Source organism: Aulonocara stuartgranti (genome assembly GCF_965226115.1).
Source record: "Aulonocara stuartgranti genome assembly, chromosome: 2".
In the NCBI taxonomy this organism is placed as follows: Eukaryota; Metazoa; Chordata; class Actinopteri; order Cichliformes; family Cichlidae; genus Aulonocara; species Aulonocara stuartgranti.
The window spans coordinates 32,214,081-32,237,326 of NC_138940.1; the positions used below are offsets into that span (position 1 = coordinate 32,214,081).

Below are 23,246 nucleotides of genomic sequence, written 5' to 3' on the forward strand. Positions count from 1 at the left end.
CAAACTCGCAGCGTTTTAAAGAAATATTCAAAACATTTCACTGACAATCACTGCTTAGAATGGAGAATCAAACTCGACATTGCATTGTGTTATTGTACAAGCATTACATTTGTAAATTCCCTGCAGCTTTATTTCTTAACTGCTAACAGCCTAACAAATGTTTATCCTAATGAAACCATACAAGATCAATCCCTAAACCTGAATTCTAAATCTGAAAGCTGCCAGTAAAAGATGTGAAAAATGGTAAAACATTCTTGTCTTCCTTGATGCACGACAAAAGAAGAAATTAATTTATACACACACACATGCAAACACACGCACACACACAATTCCTGGAAGGCTCAAAAGACAAAGCATTCATCATTAAGCATAATTTAAACCCGATGTCATATGGTGTTTAATCTCACTTTCTTTTCATTTTATCTAATTGCCTTATTTGCCACAAGAAAGAAAGCAGTGTCATTCTCAGCTCATATGAATGGGAGCAGGGGAAGAAAGACAATAAGCTTAAAGGAGGATGAGTGGTGGGACAGCCAAATACAGAGCATGAGGGGAGTATGAAAAATGAGGATGAAAGAACACTAAAGAATGGCATGAAGAGGAGAAAGTGGGGCAAAGAAGAGAGAGGACAGTGACCAAATACTGTAGCTCAAATAGAAGAGTGAGGTGAAACTACAAGGAGAAAATCAAAACAGAGAGAAAGAGAAAGCGAGTTAGCAAGGCAATGCTAGACTTTATTCTCACAGAAAAGCAAAGGTATAAATAAAGTGAGTGGTAGAAGCACGAGTGTGTGCTTCTGTGTGTTCACGCATGTGTGTTTGTTTGTGTCCTGGCTCGACTCCCGGGAGCACACTGCCAAAGTTTCACTGGGTCTACTACTGTGCCAGGGTCAATGTAGGCACATAGACAAACATAGACACAAAATTCAGGGCATGACATCAGATTTGTCACCAATATATAAAAATAAAGCGAATCATGACACTGGATGACTTAAGAAATGAGTGAGAATATTTGAGAAGCACATGAGAGCTAAAGAGAAGCAGGCAGAAATATTGATCAGGGAAAGAGGGAGAGAGAGGAGTGTATGTGTGTGTGTGAAAAAGAGAGGGAGAGAGAGCGAGAGAGAGAGAGAGAGAGAGGGAGGGAGGATCACTGGGCTCCGCGAGCATACGAGGATCAGCAGCAACAGAATGAGACGGAGAGAGAGATAGAGTGGTAAAGAATCGGAGGAGAGCTCTACTGAGCACTAAAGGACTACCACACACGAGTGATACACACACAGAACCAGGGCAAGACAGAAGCATGCGGACCAAAGGGGATGATAAGAAAAGGTAAGTGACTAAGAAAGCAAGAGCAAAGATATTTGTTAAAAAATAACACTGAGTGTATATGTAGTTAAGTGTATGTGTGTGTGTGCGTTTGTGTGTATAGGGGAGTGATAGCATAAAAGCCTAACATGTTTTCTTCTCGCGCTGTTATGGCCATCTGAGGAATGTTTCTGGTCTGGTAGCCCAAGGCAAATACTTTATTTTTCAAAGATGCTCATTTAAGATTTAAGGTTTTGAATGAAGGTAACTGGTTTTATGGAAGGAGGCACCAGAGAGCTAACTGGAGTGCAGGAAAAAAATCCATAGGTTAAACCTCTGGGCTACATAGATAAACATACAAACAAACAATCCAAAAACACACAAATTTTGGCTTGGTGGATGTCTCATTCCTTACAGAGTCAGTCCTCTGCTAAAAGTGTATTTATATATCAGACGGTCTATCTGTTTTATGGAAACCTTATAAGTGTATTTTTGCAAAAAAGGAAGAAAAAAGTAGTATGATCACTGCATTAGTATCGACAGCAGATACGCTGTGTGTGTGTGTGTGTGTGTGTGTGTGTGTGTGTGTGTGTGTGTGTGTGTGTGTGTGTGGGGCAGGTGAGTAATCCCATCCATCTGTCACAGTAGGATTTGATTCACATGAATACGTCTGTGTGTGCTTAAGTGAGTGTGTTTCATAATGCAATATTAATTACAAGTTTTCCTTTAACAACGATTCCGAACATTCCTGTGTGTTTATGGGAATACGTGTGTGTCTTTGCTGCCCGACTAATATTAAAAGCCTCTGAACCAATCATCGGGACAGCTAGTGTAGCTTTAATGTGGGATTATAAAGCAATAACCCTTCTCTTTATACACTAATGCTGACCTCATGCATCTGTGTTTGTGTGTATGCGCGCGTTTGTTTTAAAACGATCAAATCTGTATACAGACATCTCAAACTGAGACAGTGTGGATTTATGTGACCTGTGTGCAAAATTTATATAACCTCATAACATAAATCAGGATCACAATCTGTGCATATCTGTATGTGTGTGCGTGTGTGTATGTGTTACACTATCACACAGTCCAGTCTTTCACTTGCACAAACACATCAACAAGTTGAAAAATGAAAAGAAAAATAATGTTGTTTCTAGTCCTACAGCGACATGTCTACAGGGCTACAGCAAAATAACCGCACTTGTTGAATAAATTTATTAAATTTAAATTACTCGCTTTTACTGCTGTGTGGGATGTTTAGCCAAAAACAGTTAATTGTACTGTGTTGTGAGTCATTATTGTTGCTGTAGAAGGGAATCTGTTTTCAGTTTGACTTTCTTGACTGCTTGCGCAATATTTGAACTCCTCCTCCCTCTATGTATGCTGTGTTTCCTCTGCCATAAGCTACTGCACAACCCTAAACAAGAGTCATTCCAGCTAACAAGGTGTTCTTTTCATCAAATGCTGCTCCTTTCTCCACACATGCCTTCGATAACTGCAGCCAAACAGCTCAATTTGAACTTCATCTGTCTTCGGTACTTCCTTCCAAATTGAGACTGACTTATTCAGATGTTATTTTGCATACTTAAGATGCTGAATTTGTTGTGAGAATGAAGGACGTTTTCCCCGTTCTGCCTTCTCTACATGGGTATTGTTTGTGCATCATGTCTGCACATTGAAACAGTGCATTTCTGCTGCGGCACCGTCCTGTAGGCCTTTTGTTGCCATGTGTTGGTTTTGCTTTTCCTTTTTGCCCAGCATGTACAGATTTATAAAATAAAAAAGTTTTCTTGATTTTTACAAATTTTGCATTTTCATTACCGCTATTTCAGAAAGTGGAATTTTCAAGCTGGTAGTTTGTTTTTTGTTTTTTTAGAAAAGAGTTTTTGTCAATATTCAGACAAGTATTACTATTCTAACATCATTAGTCACTGACATTGGAAAACACTTGTTTAACCTAAGTTAAACATCTTAAGTAAAACTTATCTTTAAAAAAATGCCCTATTCACCTAAATGAAATAATAAATATGTCAAAGACAAGCTGGGACTCTTTTGGGTCTTTTATGAAGGGCCAAAAGCCACCACTTAAAGGAACGGGGTGCATTGGATTTCTAAACAGCATTCAAACTCATAAGTAAAAGTAAAATGTAATTTTTCAGATCACCAGTCAGCCCTGGTGTTACCATGAAATCTGAAATAGAGGATCAATGAATCAAGAATGAATCAAGCTCTGGACTCCCAATGATGATTCTTTCTATTGAGTCAATTAAAGTCTAATGAACCGCTGATGCTATGAAACCTTAAAAGCACAAAAATGACCAAGCACACATACCAGAGCAGCATATTATCAGTTCGTGAAAAGTTAATAAGCAGATAAAACCCCCTGAAAACCACATCCATATTTGAATAAAACCCAATTTTTATCTGTTTTCTGCAGTGGTTGCACTCAGTTCTTCTCACTTTAACATAATATGCAATATTTTCAGGAGTGTCCAAATTTTAGCATGCCACTTCACAAAGAGCCTGTCGTGGTTATTAGGAATGCACCAGAATGTTGCTAACGCTTTTCTCTGCTCTTGTTCTGGGAAAAATAATAATGAATAGCTGATGTGTGAAGGCAGGAATTTGATTCAGGACCAATGAAATCTTTCTCAAAGATTCTTGAATATTTTCAACAATGTGCTTTATGAATTCATATTCTTTATTTACATATAAACATGTTTTCTTTGCATATGTCTAGGCCTGATTTGTTTGTAACACTCCTGAGTTGGACTTCATTTATTTGGTAATAACTTCTAACTTGTATAGACTTATACAGAAAGTAATTTATGTGTCTAGTAGTAAATGCACAAATACAGGTTCACATATTGGAAACAACTTTAGTACAGGAATTACATCTAAAATTATACACTGGGAAAACCTAATCAGTAGGTAGCTTTAAACTACATTGACTTTTATCACATTCAGTGTCTGCAGGTTCACAAATAATGGAGATAAAGAAATAAGAAATAAAAAAAGAAAGAAGAAATAAAAAGAAAGAAATAAAGAAATAAAGGTTCAGTCAGTCAACAGGAAGACAGAAAGAGGAATCCAAAGAAGTATGTACTGGCATGCACACATGAAGTTATATGTGTGTGTGTCTGTGCATCTGTCAGTGCATCCGCACGTGCATGTCAGTGACACTTTAGCCGCTCTGCTAACCAGACACACTGTGAACAAGTGATGAGAAACAGATGAGATGCGGTGAAAGACAAAAGGACACAAAAGTCAGAATGGTGGGAAGATGGATGTGTGAAAGGGAGCGAGGGCAGCAGGGGCAACAAGATGAAGAGATGAGAGGAGGAGGAATAGATTAGGGGTTAATGATGGAGATATTGGATGGGATGTGCAGGCAGGATGAGTGATATCGAAGAGAAGAGAACAATGAGATGATAAAAAGAGTACAAAGACAAAAGGTAGTAATCAGGATGACGACAGGTGACCAAGGGGAAAAGAAAGGTGACTGGAGAAAAAAATGCTCAGAGAGAGAAGAGTACACAGTAAAAGCAAAAATGTAAACCTCTGATGATATCACACCCTATTAGCTACACTGATAAGATTTTTATGTAGTAGTGCATCTGTGGCGTCTCCTCTAACTCAAACACTTTGTTTTCCCCTCTTAGCTGACTCGGTCTAGTTTTCCACTCTATCATGTTTATCTCCTATTATTAAGTATTTGGTGCTAAATATCTCATAAATATGCCGTTTTCCTTTGGTTTCTCTGCCCCGCTGCTCAACCAGCAAACATTACTCCAGCAGACAACAAAACAAATGAATTAAATCGCCAGATGGATTTGTCAATAATGTGCTCTTGGTCTGTAATGTATTGCAGCCCTTTTCTTATTATAGGTTCCTAACAGGTTATAAATAAGCTTACAGCATTAAAACCGAATTGACTTTTTTTCCCTCTGGGGTCTTTCTGACTGGAAAAGAACATTGAACTTTGAATTATTTCCTATTTGTTGCCACATACACGAGGAGTAGGGGCTGAAAGGGCTACAAGTTTTTAATAAAATCCATTGTTATGAGATCAGTTTTGTTTTTCCCACTTTGTGTCGTCGTGCCGTGCCTTTTGATTGGGGTTGCACCACGACCGAAGGTAGACATGTTTAAACATCGATACGAACCCTTTCATTCCTCTACTAGAGGGAGTCCCTGAGAAGGAAAAAAAGACTGTAATGACTTACAGTGTCTGTTTACAGTGTTCATGCACTGAACAGACTAAAACCCTTCAGATTTACTTTCAATTAGTGACATTGTTTGCCTTATCTGAGTTTCTTCTTAGACAGACGTGCGGGGAAGTCTGCCTCTCAGTTCTCTGTTTAATTTATTTTCTGCTTCTGCTTAATTTATGCATCTCTGATTCCAAACATGCAGAAACAAAAACACACACACACAAACGCAAAGTACATATACACAGAGTTTGTCCAATGTAAATTTTTCATGAAAATTCAGTACACAGGGCGCCGCAGAGCATTTTCCATTTTCCTGTTGTTTGTGAAGTGGTTGGGATTTGAGTGTGTCTATAAAAACCCCAATTAAGTCCTCTTTTGCATCTTTTTTGTGTTGCTTGGAGAGCAACAGTGACCACAGTTTGCACTGCATACCTTTAAGAGGAACCTGAGTATCTCAGTTACTCTCTCATTAATATTACGCACAATCTTCCCAAAACAATTCTTCACTTAGACCCTTACTTGCTGGCTTAGTGAAATGTTTGGCTTTTTGTGTATGAACATTAGCCTTTTGTGACTTCCCTCTTTCCAGTTGAGATGCTAATTTATGGGCACTGTTCCTAAAAAATACAGCTGCTCTCAATTAAAATGCAGAATGACAACGGCTGCAGAATCAGCTGTGTATATGTCCTTTTTTATTTTGATGATTAATACCGGATTCATTTTTCTATGAGTTACCGGAAGAAGTGTTATACTGGGACACTTAACAAAGGTGAAATCACTAATTAAAAATGCAAACAAACACAAAGAGACACAGTATGTATATCATCATATTGAATTTGAGGCTGACTTCACATTTTGAAAACTACAGACAAACAGAAAATATATAGGGTACATATAGGGTACTGTGCATCAAACAGTATTGTCACAAAGCTAAAGAGGAGTCCTGCAACAGACACCCCCCACAGAGCACTGATCTCAGCATCATGGAGTCAGCCTGGGATTAAACGAGGAGACAGAACACAGTAAGACAGCCCAAATCCACAGATGAACTGTGGCAAATTCTCTAGGATGCTTGGAACACACTAACTGCTTTGAAAAATGTGAACCAATGAGAACTGGTGTGGTTTCACGGACAAGGGCGCTCATACTAAATATTGATTGTTTTTTTTTCCCCATCTCCTGCATTTTGAAGAAAGTTAACTGAAAAAAAAAAAAGAATATTGTGGCAAAGTAATAAAAGCAATGCAAGATACTGAACAAACTTATATTTTTATATTACAATTCTTTGAGGGGAGCTTAGTATCTTGCTTGATAGCTTGTCTGCTTATTGTAGCAAAGAGTCAGAGAGATGGTCTTACAAGGTGCTCAAATATTTAAATGGCAGGTGTGGCAATCCTATCTCCTGCAGTTATCCCATACAAAATGCCTCCGCACAGAGTTTTATTTGATTTATACGTGCGAGAATATTAAATGTCTAAAAAGTATCTTCCTATCCAATATAACAGTTGTAAGAAATGGACAGAAATTATTTCTCATAAAGGTCTCTGATAGAATAAAACTTGCAGGAGGCAGAAAAAGAAGAAGAAAGAAGATGCAGCTCTCACCTCACTGTTCTAAGTCCCTCCCACCAGACATAGGGCGTCCACACTAAATAGCAGGTGTTTCACATGGAATAGAAATAGGATAATGCTGACTTTTAAGCTTCATGTGACATTTAGAACCCACTCTTCCAGCTGAAAGTTTTGCGCTTAACCCACTGCAGAGCTACATCTTACAATGTTGCTCTTTGTTCGACTTTATACTACGCCGGTTCTTGTCTGAACAGATCTGTGATCAACCAACGTCTCTCTCTGAGGAGTAGACTTGTTAAAATCCTGAAAACAAAGCTAACAGAAAGTGAAGGAGTCTGTTTCCTCTCAGACACTTTGAATTACAATATGCTGAAAGGTTATTATAGATTTTTCTTCCAGTGGCACCAAAAACACATTGCCTACCATTTAAGTTTCAAACACATGTTAAATCAGAGGTGTAAGATTAGAAAGGTTTGGCAATATATAACAGAGAAATGTTTTTGTTGCCTTGAACCCAAACAACGGTGGCTGGAGGGAAAAAAGCCTAATGAACTGCACAAAATGCACTGTGTGCCCCGTCTCAAAGGGCCAATAAAGTGCTGCGTTTGTTCTGTTCTGGTGGTGAGTGGGTGAGAGATAGTAACTGAAAGGGGTGGTGTGATTACAGAGCAGTAAAGCAACTCTCAGTCTCCCTAAAAACGCTTGCACACTCATACACACACACACACACACACACACACACACACACACACACAGGGCCCGTCAATCGGCAGTTGAAAAATGAGACTCACCTTGAAACGACAGGGGACTCGATTCGCTGGAGCATTCAGCGCTCTGTTACCACTGCAAAGGCGTGGGTGTGCACTCATTCACAGACACATGTAAAAAACATGCAGGGCATCGCTGAGACTGCCTGTGTCATAGACAATGCTTTAAAAGCTCAAACCCACCGACTGGCAAATTAAACTCATTGCATGTATAAACAGATTTCATAAAAGGCTGCACCCTGTCAAGAAACTCCCTGCGGTGTTGAAAGGCTTGTATGGTCTGTGTGCGTGATGACAGATGCTCAAACACACTTGCGGTGTTCATTGATTACTGGCAAGCAATGTGTGTGGCATCCCAGATCTTTTTTTCTTCCTTTCCTTTAATGTTTGTCTCTTCACACATCCTCCTCCTTCTCCTCCAGTCTTCTGTTTTTACTTTTATCTTTTAAAAAAGTCATTCAGATTATGAAAGGAGAAACTGATTGGAGATTTAAAGCAACTATAGAAAATTAGGCCTTCACATCTCTTCCGCTGACCCACACATACAAATGCTCGCGCGAGTCCTTCATCTTGTCCACAGTTCTGCTAATACATCTGTTCTCTCGCTGTCATCCCCTGGCCACCTGTCAGCCCTGCCTGTGCCGGCGTCTACACAGCAAAATCTCCAGTGTTAAATTAACACTAGAGAGTGTCTATATGGGTCCACACCTCTGAGTGTTAAATACAACACTGTTGAGTGTTAAATTAACACTTTTGACAGTGTTATATGTTTAAAAGTAACCTAGTCAGTTTTGAAGATTAACAAAGACTAACACTGAGCAGTGCTGATTTTCTAACACTGGAAAATAACTCAAAATGTTAGAAATATTCCAGTGTTAGAAAATCAGCACTGCTCAGTGTTAGTCTTTGTTAATCTTCAAAACTGACTAGGTTACTTTTAAACATATAACACTGTCAAAAGTGTTAATTTAACACTCAACAGTGTTGTATTTAACACTCAGAGGTGTGGACCCATATAGACACTCTCTAGTGTTAATTTAACACTGGAGATTTTGCTGTGTACCCTGTTATCCTCTTCAGTTGCCTCTCCTTTATCCCCCAGATGACAATGTTTCCTCCCTTTCTCCTCCCCGTTTATTTTGCACAGCCAGAGGTGAAATGTTGGTGAGAGACTATGTTTATATATAAAGAACAAAGAGGAGGCGAGAGAAGCACAGAGAAAATCAAAGGTTGCATGACAGAGATGGAAGAGAGGGTGCTGAGTGGGAAAGTGTGACAACAAACACAGCAAGTGATGAAAGAGGGATGCGAGGTTAGTGCTATCCTTTAAGATTTAAAAGAGGGGGAAGTGATTGAGAAAAAGAGAAGGGTAGAGAGTCTGAGATACACAGAGTGTGAGCTGGATTTCTGAGGATATGGTGTCACTTTCTGCCTGACATCATGCAGGTCAGGGGTGAAGAGTCAGACTTCAAAAAGGAACACACACAAAATGATGAAAGTAAGAAAGAAAGAAAAAACTTGCAGCAGGTGCTCTGCTGTCTGATGAGGCTGCTGATGGAAAGGCAAGTCAGCTGCAGTGGAATTACCTTTAGTTCACTCAGTCTGAATCCCAAGACAAGCTGCTTGACAGCTCTTAAACACAATCAAACACACAAATGGGGACATATGCACGCACATATGCATCCTTTCTCTCTCTTTCTCTCTTTTTTTGCACACACAAACACCGGCTAGCTCTCTTCTTCTTGCTTTCCCTCTCCATCTGTTTCTCACCACAGAAATGCCATCATCATCTGCAATTTGTTTGTGCAAACAACGAATCTCAGTGCTTTTCTCATTCACCCAGTCGCTGTGCCCTGCTTTGTATATAAAAAGGGACGCATGAAATATAAGTTAAAGCTTCAGTCGTCCACTCCAGGAAAGTGATTACCACAGTTAGCACAGTAAACAATAATAAGCAGTCTGGGCTGTCAATAATGCGAGACCCCTCCCTGGCAATGTCACACTCCACAAGCGAAACACACTGTCAAGATATTTATATAAGTAGGAGCAATATGTCACTGAAACAGAAATCCTTTGATCTTTAATGCCTTATGCAGAAACCTTACATTTCAAAGCACCACTGTCACTGAAGCTCTCAAGCAATGCAGTGCACTGTGTGACACTTATTGTTTTCTATGTCTAGAAAGTTTCAGACGCAGGATGCATGCTGAACAGTCTAAATTTAAACTGTTCCTTGTTCAGCACTTCAGCTCATGGGCAAGCCCACCAGCATCAGTATTAATATTTAATTTTTTTTAAATGAAAACTGAAAAGAGTCTGACAACCTTAATTACACTTGCTGTCAGGGAAAAAGGGGGGGAAAAGGCTAAGATGTCAATTTTTATTCTCCTTGTGCAGTCAAAACAGCATGGGGTATTAGGCTTAGGTCATGACAGGGCATTGGTATGAGTGAATGGGTACAAGCCTCTCATTCTGAATACATATGAAATATTAGAGTAGCAGTCAGGCTCACTGCAGTTAGGATGTGTTACCTGTCCACTGGTGAGCACATAATTTTACCTGCTACAGTGCCAGAGCCAACAAGCTGTTTTAAAACTTCTCAAAACCCTGAGAAAGAATTCTTTACAATAATGAAACAATAGAAGATTTTTTTGTTTGTAATCTCATGGGTTCTTACACTATTAGGTGAACATGGCTATAGCTGATTTATTTCTCTCTCCCTCTTTCTCTCTCTCTCTATATCTTTTAGTTTTTTCCACAATTGACCGTATACAGCAAGCATCTGTGTGACATGTTGCACCAGCTGGTGTAAACTAAGCCATTCATCTTCCCTGTGTGTGTTTGATTACGTGTGTGTGTCTGTGTGTGTGTATGCAGCCAGCTTTTGCACCCCACACTGGCTGAATAGAGTGACAACGTTGTTTGTGAAGATAGAAGATAGAAGAAAAAACAAAGACACAAAGATTTCAGCCTAGATACACACACAAGCCTAATTTCATGGACAAATTACCTCACACCAGCTGCAGACCAGCTTTGTGTGCGGCAGTGAGGGATCAAAGGTGGACGGTGACTGACTTTTTAAACACAGGCGGACAAAAAGAAATTTTCTACAATATATGAGCTGGATCTGCAACAAGTTTAAAATGTATTGTTGCTTGAGTTCTGTGCAGACAGCAAATGCACTGCACTGCCATTTATCCTCAAGAGCCAAACTGTGTGTAATTACATTAGCTCAAATTAGCATAGCTCCATTAGCTAAAACGAAATATACCAGACAAATGTTCCTGCATCCACTTTTCCATGCTCTTAAATATAGTACCAGTTGGGTAAGTTATTTAAATAGCGATCTTTTTTCTTCCTTATCTGTCTTTTTCTTTTTGATGTACCCTGCCCATATTTCCTGCAATAGCCCAAAATCCTGATATGGAAAAAAACAGTAAATATAATAGAATTCTGGCCCAGTTTCATCAGCTAATCGCAGTGACACAGTGCGCCACTGAATTACACTGAGTCAGTGATCTGAAATGATAAAGACTAAATGGCTAATTTTGCTTCTCTCCCAATCAATGCAAAAATTTTAGACTAAGCAAAATAACACAAAACAAAGATAAGACCTTAACATAATTTAGTCATGGATTAACATTAAATTTCCTGCCTGTAAAAAAAATCAAGTAAAAAAAACATTTAAAATAGACCGAAGGGCACAATGTCTGTATAGATTACTAGACACAAAAGAAACATTAAACATGGAACAATGCTATAGAGTTGATCACAAAATTATTAAATTATCTTAACTCATTTGAAACATTTCCAAACTGCTTTTACGACAAATGATAACAAATGATTAGTTATAAGTCTACAAACTATTATGGAATGTAAAGAAAGAAAAAATAATTTTAAATGTGTTGTAACGTTTAAAATTAAATTAAATTAAAGTGATCCAAGCTCCTTAGATCACTTAATAAAAGAATTAAGCAGCATTTTTAAATTGACAGGATCTATAGCTCCTGTGATTTGTATGCAACTCCCAACTCTATAGAGAAACATGCAATTGCCCATAACCTACCCTGAACATATTCTATAGTCTTTTCATTCTCCTTGATGGGATTTAAAGTTTTGCCACTGTTACTCTCACCCACCTGCTAGGGTAATAAGAACTTGATAGACCTATATTGATCTGGTCAGTGTATGCTCTCAGTCGAGGTCGAAGCTTTTACACGGTGCTTTACGTGCCTAATGTCTATGTCTTCTTGCCAGTCTGACTATTTCTTGCCAGTTTCTCTTGTTTCTACCTTTGTTTCTATCATTCATTGCCTTTATTTCTTTCCTCTCTCCAGAACAAACCAGCAATGCCCAGAAAAGCAATCCAACTCATCATCTGTGGGCCTCTGGTTGGAAACTGAGAAAAGCTTTGACAGTGTCATCCAGTCGGAAGTAGCTCAAGTAATAAGATCATTAATGGAAGAAAGTTGAGAGTCTACAGCTTTATTGGATATTGAATTCCTTTCTCCAGCTCCCTAAAAACTCTTTCACATAAATTAATTTGGGTAAACAAGAGCTGGAAACATCTTGGATTGCGCTTAGATCTAATCTTGCTGGCGGCTGATGTCGCTGCTTGCCTCCATCCCTTTCAGCTCCTCAGGGGGCTGAGCAAGCCTCCAGAGGAGTATGGGCAGGAGGGTGGCTGACCCAACAAATCCAGTCCCTGCACTGGGAGTTCCCCTGGCGGGGGGGCGATGGGGCCCACTGTGCAGTGTCGGGGTGCAGACATCTCCCAGACTTCGGACTCTCCCCTCCATCAAACGCCACAGCAGCCAACCAACCAACACACCTCGGCTCCTCACCATGGCAACAGACAAAACAACAACAACAGCAGAGGCAGGGGGAGTTATCAGAAGTGACAGCAACAGTCTGCCGGTGTCAAAAGAGACATCTCAAAACGAGATCAACAGCCTGACACAGGACGACATGGGGTCACAGGGATCAGGCAGTGGAGTTTACTGCCAGATCAAAAACATACGGACAAACCCAAAGGACACGAGAGGTAAAAGGACAGCTCGGTACACAAATGGCAGTGTGGTAGCCTCTGATGTGGTGGGAGGGGTTTGCAGTGAAGCCACAGAAGGTAAGGAGCCTGCCCAAGAGAGGAGAAGGGTGCAGTCTCTACGAGGGGAGGGTCATCGCACAGTGTTAAAGACAGTAAGCGTTTGTACAACTGTGCACGCCACCCCACCTCGGCCCTGCAGATTAATGACGACTTCTCCGCCTCGTCTTTGTGGGACATGTGGGAGGAGACGATCTCAGATTTCGCCGTGCACTGGTGCATGTCGCAGGAGGGCAGTTAATCAAATAACAGCTAGCCAGACTTTACCTAATCCGCCACGGAAACCGCCTGTGGCTCCTAATCAGTCAAGGAACGACTCTTCTACTATGAACTCCCAGTCTTGCACCAAAAAAACAGACACAGCCAACACACAGCAACACACATCAGTAAAGACTACTCAATTATCACAGCTGTCGCACACTATACCAAAAGCGCACAGTTCACACTCAAACCACGCAACACACACTCAGAACAAAGCCAAAGATTCACAGCAGCACATGAGGCCACACTCTGCAGAATTTACCTCTTACAAGGACTCCTCCACGCAGACAACAGATACACAAAGTAACACAGATAGGACCACAGCTGACATGCATACACAACAAACACACACGCCAACTTTAGAGGTGATAAAATCACACTCAAATGATGAACGCAGTCAAGTTGTGGCTCAAGGCCAACGCACTGATGAAGAGTCACATCAGAACACAGTAGCCCGTATTGCTTTGAAGTCTCCAGCTCCTTCCTGTCACAATAGCTCAAAATCTAGCACCACCCCACCTCTTCCACCAAAAAATTGTCCTCTATCCACTCAGTCTAAACCAGCCACATCTGTAGCGCAAAACAAAACCCAGGAGACCACAAACGTACCGAAACGATCCTTAGAACGGATCAAACTCAAGGACTACACAAATCAGAAGAGCAAATCATTCGATGACCACACTCTGCCTTGTAAGACTCATATGAAAGCACAATGCAATGGGGCACCGGGAGGACTTCTGGACGGACATGCAGTACAAGCACCACGTGGATTGGAGAAGCAGCTGCAGAGTGTGGAGGAGAACCTGCTGTCCAATCAGGAGAAGATAAAGGTGCTTCTCAACGTGATTCAAGACTTGGAGAAGAGCAAAGCCTTCACTGAAGGGTGAGAGAAGGGACTTAGGAAGGAAAATAACTTGAAGAGAGAAGGGGAAATAGGGGAATGGAAGAAGGTAAGAAGGAAAGGAAGAGGATAATCTGAGAATAAAGTGTGAAATGAAGAAACATAGATGTCAAGACAGAATGAAAAAGGGAGTGATAAAAAGAGATAACACATGTAAAAGGAGTGGTAGAGGCATTCACCGCGTGAGCAAATGTTTAAGCAAGAGGGAGGTGATAAAGATGAGAAAGAGGGGTAGAAGAGAGGGTGCACTATGAGTGAAAGAGATTAATAACAGAGTACTTTTAAGTTTTTATAGCTGGCAGGCTTTCAATACAGTATATTAGATTTTTAAATGCCACCAGTGTGGAGATCCAATATGTGTACACATGTTTGGAGAGAGTTGATACCTACCAGCAAGAGGTCAGCGTTGGCTTTCTTGCATTTCCTTTGAGTTTGAGAGCATGTAGCCCCAAACAGACACTACTTCTAAGCAAACAGAACTAATCAGTTACTCTTTCTCTCCCCTGCTAAATCTTTGATTCTTAATTTCCTCCTCCCTGGCCACATGTTCTTCCTCTTCCCTCCACACATAACAGCTGGTCTTTCAAAAATCCCCCTCTTCTCCACTGCTTCTTAACCCGCTTTTAGTAATTTATCCCTCTCTTCACCATCAGCCACACACCTTTCTTTGGTGCATTTTTAATTAATACCTTCCCACTCCTTATCTTTCGCTACACACTTCACCGTAAAGTATGAATCATATCTTCAACTAACAACTGTGAATCACTCCTGTGCCTTCTCATCTTCCCCCCTTCTCCTCTCCCAACAACCTGTCCATCACTCTTCCCTGCTGTCAGATCTTTGCTGTCACACTGTTTTGTTTTGCTTCCTATTCTTCACCTCTTCACCACCCTCTTCCATTTCACCATTAAGTTAAAGTCTGCACCTTTTTTCCCCACCCATAACCATTACCTCTCAACTATCCTAAAACTGATGATTCTCCATCATCACCTAAACTCCCTGTGTACATGGTTTATTCTCTCCCATCCCTCCTTATTTTTGTCCAGCATTAAGAGAGGTCTCTGGCTGCAGTCTAATCCCTTCAGATTACCTTGCAATTAATCTTTAAGCTGCACAATAAGACACATAAAATCAGTATTCCAGCTGTCTTACCCCATCTTTGTTGCTGTATAATGTGCATTCATGCTTCTGTTGTGTGTAAAGGCTTTTTTGGGAGGATGCCCATGTATCATGCTAAGAGTGACAGAAAAACAGATAGACTGAAAGTCAGACAGAAGAGAGAGGGTAGCTATTGAAAGATAGGAAGACATTAAAAGAATGAACATTAAGAGAAGCAGCAAGCAATAGAGGGACTGCATGAATCTGGTGCTGTGCCAGAAATGAAAGGACTCTAAGTGGGCTGCTGTGATAAAAGTGTCGGCTGAGCTAAAAGGTTGTCGCTGTGCTCAGCTCCTTGTCTCGTTTCTCTCCTGAAGCAAAAACTTGTCTTCTCATGCTGTTGTTGTCGTCTTTGATAAAGACTGGTGGGGGAGAAAAATGATGCCAGTTACACAGTCTCACTCCATGTAATTAAAATGTCAATTTTATTGACATAAATCAGTTACTTTTTTCTCTAAATGGTTCAACTGAAGGCCAGCCAAAATACCTTGGCAAAATAAAGTATTTTAATTGGGAGGCAGGCAGTACAAGCCTAACAGATATTTTTAAATTCCAGCTTATTTTCTAACATGTAAACAGTGTCCTTGGTTCTGTAGTCTCTTTAGTCTTGTTCAGCCTTGATGCAGTTGGCATGTGTGCTCTGCTGTTCAAACTAGCCATCTAAAATGAAAGACAATAAGCTTACTTTCACTATGCCTCTAATTTAAGGTAATAATATCTGTGCTATGTGACGTGTGGCTCAAAACCTGATGTACCAAGACAGTTGCTGCAATTTTTTTTTCCTGCATAGAATAGTAAACAGGCAGGTACTCAACCATTGGGGCAATCCTGGTAATGTCCTGAATAGTGTTACTGGGGCACATTGTATGCACTAAACATCACAACTATTTTGTGCCCTTTGACAACACGTAGACAGCATGTCTGTTGTTGCTGCACTGGGTACGTGTCCATGGAGAGAGAAATAACAATTCTGACACCAGCGTGACACCGCCACGAAAAGCCCAGCCTGCTGTTTGTGCAAAATAATCTTTCACTATTACAAAAATGAATATTGTTGAAGCTTGGCAGGATTTCTTTCCTTTTTTGTTGAAGTAGCGTATCTAAAAATCATATATGCTAATGATTAAAGCAATCGTAAATATATCAGAGTGGTTTACTTAAGCGGATTATAACAAACAACGCATGCACTGTATGCCTACATAGAATTTTGTTTAGATCATTACCAATCAAAACACTACAGCAAAAATTAAAAACCAGACGTGTAACTGCCATCAGCATTCACGGCTCTGTTCAGTCAAACTGCTTTCATGTGTGTAAACGTTTTACATTTGTTGTTTCTGCAGTCGCAGCTCATACAGAACTGGTCAGGACATAAACAACTGCCCCACCTGCCAAAAGACAGCCTGCATCATCTACAGGTAACCTAATAAAGATAATGAGCTTACTGTATTATATAACACACCAATGACAACTAATTCTTACCTGGAGCTTTAGAAATAGCCATGAAACTTCTGTAAAACTGCATGCCTCTCGTAGGATGCAATTTCCCATTGTTATTTCTTCAGCCTTTCCAGGTTTTTATCACTTATTCAGCTTTTTTTGTTTCATTACCCTTTCTTCCTGACACCCTGCTGTCGCTGCCCTTTTCTTCCACTCTGATTATTGTACCACTCATACCATACACTATTATAAGGAAAAAGAAACTAAGAGTGATTGCTCTTATAAATATTAAAATTAATACTTGCTGTACTTTGCAGATTAGTGAAAGATGCTCTACCAAGGGAGGATATTTACACACAAAATAATGCTCTGTGCAAACAAGGATATTAATTCAACATCTAAATGATCAGTCCAGTTATCATGCTTGACTGACCTAAATAACTAACTGCATTCTTAGATCCTCAGCAACTTGCAGAACTGCACTGCCTCTTATCGCATACTGTACTTTAATCCTCCTGTTAGCTCCACATATTCCTTCTCTCTCTCACAAATGTTCACATAAACATTTCCATTACATGCCACTAAAATCTCTGTCATTTCTTCTTTTTTTAAACAAACTCCTGTCTACATCTGTGCCTCATTCTGTCTGTCAATCGCCAAAGCTCTAATCACCTCAGTGTGCCCCACTTTCACCCTCTACTCTTTCTCTGCACTGCTCACATAAGCTGGAAATGTAGGTTGCATGTAGCTTCATGGATAAAACTAAAAGAAAAGAAGTATTTACAGACCAAAGCTAGGCTTGAAGTTAATTCTGCTTGTTTACAATCACATACAAATCTCCCTCGCAGGCCTCGAGGGGATAAAGACAAGTTTTGCGGGGTCTTTACCTCTTCAGTTCTCTTTAACTCTCAAAGCTACTTGCCTCAAAGCAGCCCCACCTCTGCATCTCGCTCTTTTTTGACTTTCCATTTCTCTGTCAGTTAATCTCTTCTTTGCATCCAGTTTTCTGTTTCCCCTCATCTCATTTTTTGTTCCCTTGATCCTAATTAACACAGCAAAATCCTTATCCCAGTAAGTAGCAATGAGCACCAAGGGAGAAAGCTGCCACATGGCAACATGCTCATCCATATCCACACATATATACACACATTGATTTCCACCACTACTTTACATAGTGAGACAAATGCACTTATATGCAAGCTCCTTTGTTCACACAGTAAAGAATCATCTTCCACGTTGTGGAATATCTTAAATGGGAACTGCTTTTAAGAGAAAACAAGGCATTTGACTTCAGCCTTGCAAAACACTGACAGTAATTATACAACAGCCTGATTAACTACTGCAAATGCTTTAATGACAAGACAACCTGCATTATGCAACAATTCACTTAAGCAGAAAAACATAAACACTTCCAAAAATGATTTTGAACTGTTTGACTAAATAAGCACTTTCAGAAGCATTTCCACGTAGACTGTGAAAACTTGATGGAAGACAAGCAGAACAACTGAACGTGCTAAACCTAGATATTAGCGGTTTATGAAATTAGCAGAAAATTAGTGTTTACAGAACAAAACATACTATTATCTTCTTGTACTACAAATAAACCCCCTCAGTAGTCTAGTAGCATACATTGCACAAAGAAACGTGTCATTACATAGTCATACAATGTCTAACATTAGCCAGACATGGAAGTCTTCAAAATGTGAGGCTTTCGAATATTTTGGGGAGATACTTTACATGACCTGGAACAATCCTGGTCTCTGGTGTATGCACTTCTCACATTATTATAGTCCACCTTTCTCTCTTCTCAGCTTCTAAGATTTTCTCTCCTGCTCTACTTTCTTATTGTCTTAATTGCAGACATGCAAATACAAACAGGATAATTAATCCAGCACAAAGGGAAATCAACTTTTATTTGATTCATGTGCATACACATTTCAAACAAACAAAAAAAAGAATATATTTCATGCGCTTTGAAATATGTTAATGACTTGGACTGAAAGGCAGATTCTCCAGCCTAGTCATATTTCTTCTCGTGTCAGTATGAGTTTGTTTCAAAAACAGGGGTGGAAAAAAAGAAAATCAGCATATTTATTGTGACATACACACAGAGAAGTCACAACTACACGAGCTCTGTTTGTTTGATTGGACAATAATGGCCTTATCAAAACCCTAGAGGACTCTGGGTAAAGAGGAGTGGAGATGGCATAAGAGACACCCAGGCAGAGGATGAATTACGTGTGGGACTAAAACATTCATCCTAATGATCTGTGGTGAAAAAAAGAGCTTTTGACGTGGGCTGACTGCCTGAAGATGTTTTGCCATCGTCTGTTTTAATTAATCTTTACAATGAGAGACAAGAGGGAGAGGAACTTCTGACAGCTCCTCTGTTTTTCCTCCCAAAGCTTAAACAGCTGAAACAAGCAGAACAAAACACATATGCGCACCTAGAAACTAAAAGTATTCTAATACACACACAAGTCTCAAATTTAAACAGATGTATTAAGCAAACAAACCAAAACTTTAGCCCTGATCTCCACATTTTACACCTCATTTTAAAAACATAAAGGTTTTGGGTTTAGCTGTGTCTCACAGGGATGAAAGACGCCGTAGCACGCAGTCATACATGCACGTAAAAAGATGCTGAAGGTGACAGCTTACACAACGAATTAAGAATAGCAGCTTTCGCAGCTGTGCAGTAAATCCACGAAAAATTGTGAGGGAGTGAAATAGGTATGGGTAGAGAGAGGTAGAGAGCTATACTGAGGTTTTGAGACAAGGGGACGTATAGAGAGACCTGACATGGAAAAAGCTTTAGTTTCTAAAACAAGACAGACTGTACCGTAAGTGGATGTGGGGCAGGTGCCATCCTTTATCTTTCTTTATATGTATGCTGTGTGGCTTTGTTTGTGTATATGTGTCTCGGTAGATCTTCTTTATCAATTATTCATGCGGCCATCTCCATTCCTCTGTGCCCACCCAAGCTTTTACTTTCTCCTATATTCACTCATTCCGTCTCTCCCTCCATCACTGCGCACTTTCTCGGATAGCCGAGACCTTGCTGCCCTCCCCTCTTCATATCTCCAGTGGCACTCATCTTGTCCTTCTTTACTTCCCTGTCTTTTTTTGTTTCCTCTTTTACTATGCAGTGACCTCTCTGCCCTGTTTTATTAAAGGTCGCCTTTCTTTCATTTAGCCATCCTTCGATCTCCCCGAAGATTCTGTCTCTTTCCTTTCTTCTTTCATAAGTCTCTGCATGTTTTTCTTTTACTCTCACTCAGCCGTGGGCTTTTGAGGAAGATGTATGGAGATGGCAGGGGAGCACGTCTGTGTTTGTATATTATATGTTTTTGAGTGTGTGTGTGTGCGCGCGCGCATGTGTGTGTGTCTGTTTGCTGGCATACAAAAAGAGGGAAGGACTGGTAGTCGTCTCCGATCTGCCTGCCTCATCATGTGCCTCATTAACTCCAGATGCCAGACCCTATGTAGCTCCACCCATATAATCCAGCTCAGCACACACACACACACACACACACACACACACACACACACACACACACACACACACACACACACACAAGTTACCAAATGGAGGGAGAAACTCAGAGTCTGCTACACTATGACCTGCAGCGATGGGCACTTCAGAGAGATGGTGAGGGGAAAAGAGCACAAGCGAGATGAGGGGTGGAGGGGGAATGGGAGCATAGAAAAAGTAAGCCACGAGGGTCTGCTTTGAACATAGAAGAGTAAAAAAGTTCCTCCATTGCTCCTTCTTTTAGCTCCTCCATTGTGCAAATGCTCTTCTTCTTTCCTACTCTCTTTTTCGTTCTCCTCCCACTCCTCTCATCTCACCAGCCTGTGATCTACTGGTGCATGAGTGCAAAAGAATACTATAGATGTGAAAAGAGTACTGAGCTGAGACACGTGTGAAAGAGTGTGTGGGCTGATGGCGCGTACACCAAAATTAAGAACATATGAGTTTAAACCTCCATAAAAACTGCATTATGGACAGTATTTAAGGTGTTGTCAGCATTTCTTGATGTCACTAGGTCACCTTAGCTTAGCTGTCTCTAAACCCCTCTCTTTCTAATCTCTCTTTCTGCCCAGTAGACTTCCTCTTGTTTTACACAGCTGTTCACCATCTCCCTTTAACCCCTACATTTACGGTATTCTCTTTTTGTGAGAAAGGAACTGAATTTAAAAAACAAACAAACATCTGGCTTGGTTCACATTAGCTCAGTCTCTAAATCATGCTTATAATGTTTCTCACTCATCTTTGTCTCCTTCCTCTTCAACTGCCTTCTCCATTTCTCTCTCTCCTCCAGTGTGGAGCATGATTTTAGACAGCAGGAGGGACGTTTCCAGGGGGTTATAGAGGCCCTAGAGGGGGAATATGATGTGCCTGCACCAACTCTGACCAAGCCGACGCCAGCCCCGGCATCCTCCAGTCGCCCCAGTACCAAGGCACGGGTCAAGAAACTGCGCAAGAAGTGTTTCTGGTGGCTCTAAGCTCTAAGAGTTGGAAAAGCCACAACTGGCCTTCTGGGCAGCAGGTGCAGGAGCGGATTATATTTCAGGGGATCCAAGATGTTGCGGAGTAAAGCATGTGGGTGTGCACTGAGCTTAAGTTTAAATTCAGAAGGTGATCTTTTCTGAGCAGAAAACATGGACTGTGAATGGCACATTTTCCACAGTAACCAATCCTGAGCCCTGTACACCGGTGACAAGGTAGAAAAAAAAAAGGAAATGTGATAAAGAGGGAGAAGAGGACAAAAGAGGCTGTTAAACTTTCTTGACTGCTTGGGAGGAAGAAGGTGAAATTTGCAGAAACCAGTATTTGCTGGCTAATTTGAGATTACGTTTCGCCTGACAGTGAGGACAGTGTTTTTCAATAACAAATCTGCTGCAGACAGATGAAGCATTGTCACTCTAGACAGCATACAGTTTGTCACTTGGCTCAGTGGCTATTTCAACAGATGGACAGATGTACGAGCTGGGAATGAATCGTTATAATCGTTATAATCGTTTTGGATAAATTACAGCAATAAGCAGGGGAATGTAAATGAATGTGAAAAACAAAGGAATATAAAAATTAATTTGAATGCTATGTTTTTGGATGCTGGACAGACATAATTTGAATGTAGCAACAACTGAAGCACTTGAAGGATATCATGGGAAAACAAGCTGATGAACTGTCTGGACACACAGCTTGCTCACTGAGTCATCAGGATTTCACAGGGAAAGTACAGATTGTATTAAGAAAACATTAACAGACAATGTGATACACAGCTGATTGAAGACTGACAGCCTTTGTCAGATAATTAAAATTTCTGTCAACCCTGAGTGACAGAGTAATCGATTCTCTCCTTTATTATCATCCAAAATGGAAGTGTTTTGCTGCAGTCTCAATTGTGTTTCAAGGATCTTTACACACGTGTGCATTCGAACGCATGCACTTAGTGGCATTGACAAGCGGGCATCAGTTTACACATACAGCATACTCACTGAAATACAAACAACTGACTCCTCTCTCACACAGTAAACACTCAATACATTTGTGAACCAGTGCAAACTAAGAACAGACCTGTCAATCCATTTTAATGACTGGCCTGTTTAAATGTTGAGTATCAATATACAATGTATACAGTAGGCACCAATGAATTGTTGTTTTTCAAAATTTACCATTGCACAAATTGTGCAGGTGAGTGCTGTGTTGGTACAACACAATGTGAAGCTTTAGAGAACAGGAAGATAACCAGAAAAATTAATTTAAAAAAACCTGAAAAGGTTCAATCTCTTTCTTAATACCAACAGCACACTTCAACTTAATCATGTAAAATATATCAGACAATCATTTCAATATCTATATAGGTGTTCTGTAGCATTCAGGCCACACTTGCCCTCCTAATCAACAAATATTAGTGCTAAACTTTAAATTTAGGTTAACAAAATATACAAAATGAGTCACTAAGGGTGATGAGTTTTTGAAGATTTTTTTCCCAAAGGGAAACAATATATTTGTAAAAGCATAGCACAACTGGTAGATAAACAGAAATTTTTGCAAACAGCATTCATCTGGACATTAATTTTGTACACACAGACACACACACACAGAGCATTCACAACCTGCTTTGTTCACAGCAGTTTAGAGCTTAACAACTGATCTCACAAGGGCGTCCTTCAACTGCTTATGGCTGTACAGTTGCCACCAAATACAATCCTGGATGATACTACACTTAGTAATTAACCAGTTTATGCGCAAAATGCTCTGTCCCTGCATTTTCTTAAGCTTTCCCATGACAGTGTGTGAGCCCTCACGATCCCTCTTGTATGTGCAATAAAATTGTGTATTTTAAACAAAATACTCTGCTGTCAACATATTTTGTGTTTCAAAAACAAACTGAATACCATAGCGGAGTAAATTAAGGTGCTTTCTTGCAAATCCTTTTTGATAAACATGGTATCAGCAGGGAAAATATGTCAAGGACGCAAGACAGAAGGTTTTAAAGAGTCCACCATATGT

The 23,246-nt window shown here is 40.2% G+C and overlaps 2 protein-coding genes across 3 annotated transcripts in view; one reads left to right on the plus strand and one right to left on the minus strand.

Moving 5' to 3' along the window:
* The window catches only part of dock2 (dedicator of cytokinesis 2), a 98,458-nt gene that overhangs the window by 26,488 nt on the left and 48,724 nt on the right, over positions 1–23,246 (minus strand). The gene's annotated exons all lie outside the window — the stretch shown is intronic.
* insyn2b (inhibitory synaptic factor family member 2B) lies at positions 1,073–23,229 on the plus strand. 2 transcript variants are annotated; one of them, XR_014278864.1, is made up of 4 exons: positions 1,073–1,331; positions 12,197–14,174; positions 16,627–16,701; positions 21,049–21,064. XR_014278864.1 is itself a non-coding variant. In XM_082546554.1 (4 exons), exons 2-4 carry the CDS (start codon positions 12,528–12,530, stop codon positions 21,230–21,232), a joined length of 1,839 nt encoding a protein of 612 aa, XP_082402680.1. In that variant the 5' UTR covers positions 1,081–1,331; positions 12,197–12,527; the 3' UTR covers positions 21,233–23,229. The 2 variants fall into 2 exon arrangements, 1 of the variants encoding a protein (XP_082402680.1); XM_082546554.1 differs by having other exon boundaries at positions 1,081–1,331; positions 12,197–14,107; positions 21,049–23,229.

Excerpts from the sequence above, each read along its gene's own strand:
- insyn2b (XM_082546554.1), top strand. The coding sequence starts at position 12,528 with ATGGGCAGGAGGGTGGCTGACCCAACAAATCCAGTCCCTGCACTGGGA. Across the intron at positions 14,108-16,626 it reads AGCAAAGCCTTCACTGAAGG|TCGCAGCTCATACAGAACTG; the intron begins GTGAGAGAAGGG and ends TTGTTTCTGCAG. Across the intron at positions 16,702-21,048 it reads ACAGCCTGCATCATCTACAG|TGTGGAGCATGATTTTAGAC; the intron begins GTAACCTAATAA and ends TCTCTCCTCCAG.